The following is a 10,774-nucleotide window of genomic DNA, read 5'->3' as shown; positions in this document are numbered from 1 at the left end:
AACAAAACCACTCAAGGTATTGAAAACTGATATTACAAACTTTATTAACCCTTTAGGTATTCTTTAAAAGTATATGGCAAATGGAGATGGTCCTTAAGGTGAAAATGATCCCAGTCCTTAAGGGGTTAAAATCCTATCTTGTGGTCTCTATGAACATCACAGCCAAGGGGAGACTCTCTGAGTGTAAAGAGACGTTACTCAGTATTCACTCAATGTAAAATTTATTATAAAAGAAGATTGAAAGAAAAAAATAAAGAATCATCATAAGGTACCAAGTCCTACAGTAGAGCTCCACACCTGCCACATTTCATACAATCTGAACATTACAAAGGCTTCTGACTTCTCCGCTCTTTGATTTGCCACAAGACCCATTTTTATTCTACTGTTTTCTCATACTATACATACACATGGCTACTTCCTCGTGTGAATTTTTAAATGTTTCAAAGGAGTTGATTTATCATTAAAACATTTCTCACATTCTGTACATTTAAATGGCTTTATCCCTGTATGAATAATCTGATGTTGAACAAGATCTGACTTTTGACTAAAACACTTCTCACATTCTGTACATGAAAACGGCTTCTCTCCTGTGTGAATTCTCTGATGTTGAACAAGATGTGACTTCTGACTAAAACACTTCTCACATTCTGTACATGAAAACGGCTTCTCTTCTGTGTGAATTCTCTGATGTCGAAAAAGAATTGACTTCTGACGAAAACACTTCTCACATTCTGTACATGAAAACGGCTTCTCTCCTGTGTGAATTTTCTCATGACGTGCAAGATTTATTTTATAACTAAAACTCTTCTCACATTCTGAGCATGAATACGGTTTCTCTCCTGTGTGAATTCTCTGATGTTGAACAAGATATGACTTCCGACTAAAACACTTCTCACATTCTGTACATGAAAACGGCTTCTCCTCTGTGTGAATTCTCTGATGTCGAAAAAGAATTGACTTCTGACGAAAACACTTCTCACATTCTGTACATGAATACGGTTTCTCTCCTGTGTGAATTCTCTGATGTTCAACAAGATTTGTTTTTGTAATAAATGATTTCCCACATTCTGGACATTTAAATGACCTTTCACCTTGTCGAGTTTCCTTAAATTTCATTTCTAAAGGTTTCCTACATTCAGCTCTTGTTGACATTTCACCCAGTCTGTGTTCAGTTCTATTACTGACAAGTCGTACTTAATTATCTTTTACGTCATAAGAGGAAGAGAAAAGATATTTCTAGTAGCTTCTTATCCTGTCATCACCTGGAGAAAGAAGAACATATTTATAAGTTAAATGGTACTTATTTTCCTTGCTACTAATTAATTAATGCTACAAATATATAAATAGCTCATTAGCTGCTGCTAATTTCTAGGACACGGCTCTTTAGGCAGGGCTGCACTAGATGCAATATTCTACCCAATAGCCTTGGAGTGTGTATGTGATGAATGGATGGAGCCAAAATATACTGGCTACAGGTGTGTATATGGAGCCAAAATATACTGGCTATGAGTGACTGTATATAGCCAAAACATACTGGCTGCGATACATGGTTGTGACCTATATACTGGCCGCAAGCTATACAAATAGATTGGTCTGAACTCTGTACTATACAAGGGTACATTCTAGTCCACAGAGACTCCACTCTGGTAGAGGCAGTGAGATCTACTGTATTTAGCATTATACGACCTATGAACTAGGTGGCACAACCACATATGCATATACACCCACAGGATCACTTGTAATATACACACATGTGTCCATTCACACTGGTTACCGTGCCCTCAACTCTGACTTGCTTATCCATAGCAATCACTAGCTAGCAAGTAGAGTTTTCTAGCCCAGTCCCTTAACTGTACAGAGGAGTTATTTGCTACCCCTCTCTGTATAGGTTGGAGACTGGTTGCCTGATGTCACAGACTGTGACATACACTGCGTGCAGAATTATTAGGCAAATGAGTATTTTGACCACATCATCCTCTTTATGCATGTTGTCTTACTCCAAGCGGTATAGGCTCGAAAGCCTACTACCTATTAAGCATATTAGGTGATGTGCATCTCTGTAATGAGAAGGGGTGTGGTCTAATGACATCAACACCCTATATTAGGTGTGCATAATTATTAGGCAACTTCCTTTCCTTTGGCAAAATAGGTCAAAAGAAGGACTTGACAGGCTCAGAAAAGTCAAAAATAGTGAGATATCTTGCAGAGGGATGCAGCACTCTAAAAATTGCAAAGCTTCTGAAGCGTGATCATCGAATAATCAAGCGTTTCATTCAAAATAGTCAACAGGGTCGCAAGAAGCGTGTGGAAAAACCAAGGCGCAAAATAACTGCCCATGAACTGAGAAAAGTCAAGCGTGCAGCTGCCAAGATGCCACTTGCCACCAGTTTGGCCATATTTCAGAGCTGCAACATCACTGGAGTGCCCAAAAGCACAAGGTGTGCAATACTCAGAGACATGGCCAAGGTAAGAAAGGCTGAAAGACGACCACCACTGAACAAGACACACAAGCTGAAACGTCAAGACTGGGCCAATAAATATCTCAAGACTGATTTTTCTAAGGTTTTATGGACTGATGAAATGAGAGTGAGTCTTGATGGGCCAGATGGATGGGCCCGTGGCTAGATTGGTAAAGGGCAGAGAGCTCCAGTTCGACTCAGACGCCAGCAAGGTGGAGGTGGAGTACTGGTTTGGGCTGGTATCATCAAAGATGAGCTTGTGGGGCCTTTTCGGGTTGAGGATGGAGTCAAGCTCAACTCCCAGTCCTACTGCCAGTTTCTGGAAGACACCTTCTTCAAGCAGTGGTACAGGAAGAAGTCTGCATCCTTCAAGAAAAACATGATTTTCATGCAGGACAATGCTCCATCACACGCGTCCAAGTACTCCACAGCGTGGCTGGCAAGAAAGGGTATAAAAGAAGAAAATCTAATGACATGGCCTCCTTGTTCACCTGATCTGAACCCCATTGAGAACCTGTGGTCCATCATCAAATGTGAGATTTACAAGGAGGGAAAACAGTACACCTCTCTGAACAGTGTCTGGGAGGCTGTGGTTGCTGCTGCACGCAATGTTGATGGTGAACAGATCAAAACACTGACAGAATCCATGGATGGCAGGCTTTTGAGTGTCCTTGCAAAGAAAGGTGGCTATATTGGTCACTGATTTGTTTTTGTTTTGTTTCTGAATGTCAGAAATGTATATTTGTGAATGTTGAGATGTTATATTGGTTTCACTGGTAAAAATAAATAATTGAAATGGGTATATATTTGTTTTTTGTTAAGTTGCCTAATAATTATGCACAGTAAAAGTCACCTGCACACACAGATATCCCCCTAAAATAGCTAAAACTAAAAACAAACTAAAAACTACTTTGATATTAATGAGTTTTTTGGGTTCATTGAGAACATGGTTGTTGTTCAATAATAATATTAATCCTCAAAAATACAACTTGCCTAATAATTCTGCACTCCCTGTATATGCCTTTTGCCCCCTTTTAAACAGACTTTTAATAAAGGTTTTGTTTTTTAATTTTAACGTTCATCAGGCTGTGATATTATTAGTATTTAGGAACGTCTACCCACTTATCTCTTTATAGTGTGAATTCATTTTGATTATTAATCCTGCAGACCAGTCCATAACATTGTGTTCACATAAAGGTGTTTTGCACTGTAATATTATTTCTATATGAACTTTACACTTTGGCCCATGTGCTATGTAGCATTGTCCCGGGCTTGTACCATGACACAGACATGACACCTTGATTAGATTTTATCGGTCCCTTGTGAGTTTATTTTTTTAATTTTTTATGAGATTACTTATTTAATAAATCTAAAACCGGACAATCCTTGCTCTCTGTCTATCCGGGAGGTGCTGGTAGCTCTTAAACTGCCAACACTATTGATCATTGAAACTTCTTCACTCTCTAAACTCGCGTTCAATACATTTTTATTGGTTTCTCATGTTTTAAGGGACAAATCAGATCATAGACGGCAAACATTTTCAGTCACCAGACTTTTTCATGTCATCTGATTGCCCAGAAAGTAGGATTTAAGGAAAGCATGGAGATTGAATTGCGGTCTTTTTGATTTATCTATTGATATTAACTGGCATATAGGTAATACATGGATAGCATTGGTATGGTAGAATTTACATCCTATGGACAATTTAAAAATCCATTAAAAAAAACTGGCAAATAGACCCCAAACCCCATTAACGTTTTGAATAATCCCTACAAGGAGGAAACTCTTTACCTCCATATTATATAAGTACACATTAGAAGACTGCCCACAAGTAGGACATGACATTAAGAAATCATTTATGGAAGTCATGACGGCACAAAGTAGCATGAAAAGGCAATGTTTTGTGCTCCACCATCCTCTACACTATGTACTGTCTACAATATGTGTTATGTGTACAGACCTGTATTATATACAGGCAGGTCCATAAATATTGGGACATCAACACAATTCTAACATTTTTGGCTCTATACACTACCACAATGGATTTGAAATTAAACAAACAAGATGTGCTTTACCTGCAGACTGTCAGCTTTAATTTGAGGGCATTTACATCAGTTTGCATATGTGCCTCCCACTTGTTAAGGGGCCAAAAGTAATGGGACATAATAATAATCATAAATCAAACTTTCACTTTTTAATACTTGGTTGCAAATCCTTTGCAGTCAATTACAGCCTGAAGTCTGGAACGCATAGACATCACCAGACGCTGGGTTTCATCCCTGGTGATGCTCTCCCAGGCTTCTACTACAACTGTCTTCACTTCCTGCTTGTTCTTGGGGCATTTTCCCTTCAGTTTTGTCTTCAGCAAGTGAAATGCATGCTCAATCGGATTCAGGTCAGGTGATTGACTTGGCCATTGCATAACATTCCACTTCTTTCCCTTAAAAAACTCTTTGGTTGCTTTTTCAGTATGCTTTAGGTCATTGTCCATCTGCACTGTGAAGCGCCGTCCAATGAGTTCTGAAGCATTTGGCTCAATATGAGCAGATAATATTGCCCGAAACACTTCAGACTTCATCCTGCTGCTTTTGTCCGCAGTCACATCATCAATAAATTTTGTTTGTTTAATTTCAAATACATTGTGGTGGTGTATAGAGCCAAAAATGTTATAATTGTTTCGATGTCTCAATATTTATGGACCTGACTGTAACTGTAGATACACAGATATCTCTAGTTAGAGAAGCAGATTATGGTATCTATAGAGAAAATGATGTGTGAGTTAATTACAGATTAGTCCTGTGAGTAAAACTCTTTCACAAACTTATTGGTACAGTCCAGTGATGGCAATCAGGATCGGTGATTGTCTGTGTTCCCTGCACAGTTACAGGTATGTACTATAACATGTATGCGTGTATAATTACATTACAGACAAAGACACATTGTCCTTATACACAGCACAGTCAGTACTTACCAGACATGGACCCTCTACACACTCAGTACTTGATCTCCAGTCAGTGTCTTCTCCTCAGCAAGTCAGTGATCCAAGTGAATTCCCTTGGTGAATTCTGGCTTTCTGAGCCATGCTTGGGTCTTTTATACCTCTTTGGTGGCTATATCTATCTGCTCCTCCTCTTCCCCCCAAGAGGCGCCCAGATCTTTCTTCCCTCATTACAATATGCAATGGAAGAATAATGGCCCCACCTTCTCATCAACAAGTTTAGCATTTTCTGGCCTCCTGAGATGGTTCTTCATTTACACATTGTATTTGCAGGGTAGAGACCTATTGTTCACACTCTTATTTAGCATCTGTAAGAGATTCCTGGGATACTCCGAGACCTTTTCATGTGAGAATCAGTGTAAACAATGAGCATTTTACATCCTGATGAGATACATTCCATCCAGACCTACAACCACATGACTCTCCATCTATAATTCACAGATATGAAATACTTCATATTATATTCAGTAGAACAGATTATAATACTTTCATTATAAACCCTCTATGACAACTTGTTATAGGATCATTTATTATTTTCAGAAATCAGGCAGATACGATTCAGTTATAAATTATGCATTACTGGGTCAGCTTTAATCAACCACACACATTTCATGATCAGATACATCAGTTTTTTATATATGACACAATCTCTACATCATCTGCTCTGTAGTTTACTTGTGGCCATCACCATGATACAAGTTAAGACTGTCCTCACTGGGCTCCCAGATATCTGTGTCTTCATTTCCAGTTCTGAGAATGTAGACCTCTTCTGGTCATCTGCTTGTATTTCTCCTGACTATGATTATTTCTTCATTAGATACCACTTATACCATTGAGTCTATTTCACAATCCTTAGTCCATAGAACATATTATGCTTCATAACAATTGATCATCTTAGAGAAGAATGTCAGTTGCTCTTTTGTGAACTCTGCATTTTTTTAGATTAAATATAGAAGAAGGAAAAAACATAACAATCTAAAATAGAAATCCAAACTGGATGCTGCTTGTTCCACCATTACTTCATCAGAGATATTTCTGCTGCTTAGTAAGAAGCAATCTGATAAATAAAAAATTAAAGGGGTTAGGGTGAGTTCACACTAGCGTTAGGGATTCCGTTATGGTTTTCTGTTATAGCATGGTTATAACTAGTGTTGAGCACGAATATTCGAATAGCAATTTTCTATCTCAAATATCGCAACTTTGAGAATTCTCGAATATTTCGAATATAGTGCTATATATTTGCTATATCGAAAATTCATATTTTTTCCATCTGAAAACATGATTCCTCCCTGCTTCTTGCTTGTGGGTCAATGAGTCATTGGCCCACAAGCAACTGAAGCAGGAAGGAATCACGTTTTCAGATGGACAAAAAAATGACGAATATTCTAAATAACGAATATATTCGCTATATTGCTTTATATTCGCTTTTTAGAATATTTGTCATATTCTAATCCAAGAATATCGAATATTTTTAATATTCGAGATCACGATTTAAACTGAAAAATCATGAACGTTATATGTCCTAGAGTGTGCGCGACCGCATGACGTCATTTAATTCGCGCCGATAAAGTTTTTTCAAAGAAAGTATTTCCAGACAGTCTCCAGAATATTTGCTATATGAATGTGATTTTTTTTTTCTTACCAAAAAAATGTTTTTATGGTAAGAGTAGATAATACAGATTGGTGCACTAAGTACTCTTGTTACTTCACAGCACTATGTTTGTAGCATGTATGTATGGACAACAGATACATTTCTATCACATGCACATAGCACGTCCATTTTCCTGTCACTCAATATATACCACACACTATATACCACACACTATATACCATACACTATATACGGTTCCATACACTATATACCATACACACACACAAACACAATATATATAGATTATTGCTGGTTCATTTAGCTATACCCAGGGTGCACCACAGGGATGCAAACCAGCAGTACACCCAATACCGTACCGTCACTTCTCTAGACAGGTACATCGCAGCTTAGCTGGCCAATATCCGATTGCTCACTCAGACACCATACACATACAATCGCAATACAAACCGATCTTATAACGGTAACATTCAATCTAATATTTCCCCTTCAAAGACGTAACTACTTTTTGCTGGTTTGTTGAGGACATATTTTTTAAAACGTAGAATTAAAAAAATTGGAATCATATGCTTGCATCTTTATCTTGCAGTGTTTGTTGGTGCGGGGATAGGCCCTTACCAAGAAGAGAGTGGAGAAGCGGGCCATCCTGAGGTCTCTCCGTGCGGAGTTATATATGAAATTCTCCTTGTGGCACAAAGATTGAGAACTACAGAAGAAGTGGTGCGATCTGAAAAGGTATAAGCCCAATCTTATGAGCAAAATAAGGTGCCCAAGGGGATGTAAATGGATCCAAGCTGCCGCCCGCACCCGCCGCCGTTCGTGCCCAGCTCCGCCTTTCCCGACCTCAGCGTCGCCTTATAATCCTGTGTGACGCTTCCGGCTCTCCCTCCATCCCCCCTCCTTCTGCTCTAACATCTCGCGCGTGCGCACAGGGCTCTGCCTGATGCGCCCGTGCGGACTTCTCCGTTCGGCTTCATAGAGCAAAGTGCGCATGCGCCGGCACTTCGCTCAACCTCTCAATGACCTGCACACTGGCAGAGCCCTGTGCGCACGCGCAAAATGTTATTACAAACTTTATTAACCCTTTAGGTATTCTTTAACAGTTTATGGCAAATGGAGATGGTCCTTAAGGTGAAAATGAGCCCAGTCCTTAAGGGGTTAAAATCCTATCTTGTGCTCTCTATGAACATCACAGCCAAGGGGAGACTCTCTGAGTGTAAAGAGACGTTACTCAGTATTCACTCAATGTAAAATTTATTATAAAAGAAGATTGAAAGAAAAAAATAAAGAATCATCATAAGGTACCAAGTCCTACAGTAGAGCTCCACACCTGCCACATTTCATACAATCTGAACATTACAAAGGCTTCTGACTTCTCCGCTCTTTGATTTGCCACAAGACCCATTTTTATTCTACTGTTTTCTCATACTATACATACACATGGCTACTTCCTCGTGTGAATTTTTAAATGTTTCAAAAGAGTTGATTTATCATTAAAACATTTCTCACATTCTGTACATTTAAATGGCTTTATCCCTGTATGAATAATCTGATGTTGAACAAGATCTGACTTTTGACTAAAACACTTCTCACATTCTGTACATGAAAACGGCTTCTCTCCTGTGTGAATTCTCTGATGTTGAACAAGATGTGACTTCTGACTAAAACACTTCTCACATTCTGTACATGAAAACGGCTTCTCTTCTGTGTGAATTCTCTGATGTCGAAAAAGAATTGACTTCTGACGAAAACACTTCTCACATTCTGTACATGAAAACGGCTTCTCTCCTGTGTGAATTTTCTCATGACGTGCAAGATTTATTTTATAACTAAAACTCTTCTCACATTCTGAGCATGAATACGGTTTCTCTCCTGTGTGAATTCTCTGATGTTGAACAAGATATGACTTCCGACTAAAACACTTCTCACATTCTGTACATGAAAACGGCTTCTCCTCTGTGTGAATTCTCTGATGTCGAAAAAGAATTGACTTCTGACGAAAACACTTCTCACATTCTGTACATGAATACGGTTTCTCTCCTGTGTGAATTCTCTGATGTTCAACAAGATTTGTTTTTGTAATAAATGATTTCCCACATTCTGGACATTTAAATGACCTTTCACCTTGTCGAGTTTCCTTAAATTTCATTTCTAAAGGTTTCCTACATTCAGCTCTTGTTGACATTTCACCCAGTCTGTGTTCAGTTCTATTACTGACAAGTCGTACTTAATTATCTTTTACGTCATAAGAGGAAGAGAAAAGATATTTCTAGTAGCTTCTTATCCTGTCATCACCTGGAGAAAGAAGAACATATTTATAAGTTAAATGGTACTTATTTTCCTTGCTACTAATTAATTAATGCTACAAATATATAAATAGCTCATTAGCTGCTGCTAATTTCTAGGACACGGCTCTTTAGGCAGGGCTGCACTAGATGCAATATTCTACCCAATAGCCTTGGAGTGTGTATGTGATGAATGGATGGAGCCAAAATATACTGGCTACAGGTGTGTATATGGAGCCAAAATATACTGGCTATGAGTGACTGTATATAGCCAAAACATACTGGCTGCGATACATGGTTGTGACCTATATACTGGCCGCAAGCTATACAAATAGATTGGTCTGAACTCTGTACTATACAAGGGTACATTCTAGTCCACAGAGACTCCACTCTGGTAGAGGCAGTGAGATCTACTGTATTTAGCATTATACGACCTATGAACTAGGTGGCACAACCACATATGCATATACACCCACAGGATCACTTGTAATATACACACATGTGTCCATTCACACTGGTTACCGTGCCCTCAACTCTGACTTGCTTATCCATAGCAATCACTAGCTAGCAAGTAGAGTTTTCTAGCCCAGTCCCTTAACTGTACAGAGGAGTTATTTGCTACCCCTCTCTGTATAGGTTGGAGACTGGTTGCCTGATGTCACAGACTGTGACATACACTGCGTGCAGAATTATTAGGCAAATGAGTATTTTGACCACATCATCCTCTTTATGCATGTTGTCTTACTCCAAGCGGTATAGGCTCGAAAGCCTACTACCTATTAAGCATATTAGGTGATGTGCATCTCTGTAATGAGAAGGGGTGTGGTCTAATGACATCAACACCCTATATTAGGTGTGCATAATTATTAGGCAACTTCCTTTCCTTTGGCAAAATAGGTCAAAAGAAGGACTTGACAGGCTCAGAAAAGTCAAAAATAGTGAGATATCTTGCAGAGGGATGCAGCACTCTAAAAATTGCAAAGCTTCTGAAGCGTGATCATCGAATAATCAAGCGTTTCATTCAAAATAGTCAACAGGGTCGCAAGAAGCGTGTGGAAAAACCAAGGCGCAAAATAACTGCCCATGAACTGAGAAAAGTCAAGCGTGCAGCTGCCAAGATGCCACTTGCCACCAGTTTGGCCATATTTCAGAGCTGCAACATCACTGGAGTGCCCAAAAGCACAAGGTGTGCAATACTCAGAGACATGGCCAAGGTAAGAAAGGCTGAAAGACGACCACCACTGAACAAGACACACAAGCTGAAACGTCAAGACTGGGCCAATAAATATCTCAAGACTGATTTTTCTAAGGTTTTATGGACTGATGAAATGAGAGTGAGTCTTGATGGGCCAGATGGATGGGCCCGTGGCTAGATTGGTAAAGGGCAGAGAGCTCCAGTTCGACTCAGACGCCAGCAAGGTGG

The 10,774-nt window shown here is 39.1% G+C and overlaps 1 protein-coding gene across 1 annotated transcript; it reads right to left on the bottom strand.

Annotated features, from left to right (window-relative positions):
- Window positions 1-411: 411 nt before the first annotated feature.
- On the bottom strand, window positions 412-9,251 carry LOC120993560 (zinc finger protein 84-like). Its single transcript, XM_040422037.1, has 2 exons — window positions 8,537-9,251; window positions 412-1,025 (listed from the first exon to the last, which is right to left on the bottom strand). The coding sequence occupies exons 1-2, from the start codon at window positions 9,249-9,251 to the stop codon at window positions 412-414; spliced, it is 1,329 nt and encodes a 442-aa protein (XP_040277971.1).
- Window positions 9,252-10,774: the final 1,523 nt, after the last annotated feature.

This window comes from Bufo bufo, chromosome 3, assembly GCF_905171765.1.
Source record: "Bufo bufo chromosome 3, aBufBuf1.1, whole genome shotgun sequence".
Lineage (NCBI taxonomy): Eukaryota > Metazoa > Chordata > Amphibia > Anura > Bufonidae > Bufo > Bufo bufo.
The sequence above is the reverse complement of the archived record's forward strand: the minus strand, read 5'-3'. Positions and strand labels throughout refer to the sequence as shown.

What these genes read in the sequence shown, in the direction of transcription:
- LOC120993560 (XM_040422037.1), bottom strand. Translation starts at nt 9,251, where the DNA reads ATGTCAACAAGAGCTGAATGTAGGAAACCTTTAGAAATGAAATTTAAG. An exon ending in TAAATCAACTCTTTTGAAAC is followed by an intron (nt 1,026 to 8,536) that starts ATTTAAAAATTC and finishes ATCTTGTTGAAC; the next exon opens with ATCAGAGAATTCACACAGGA.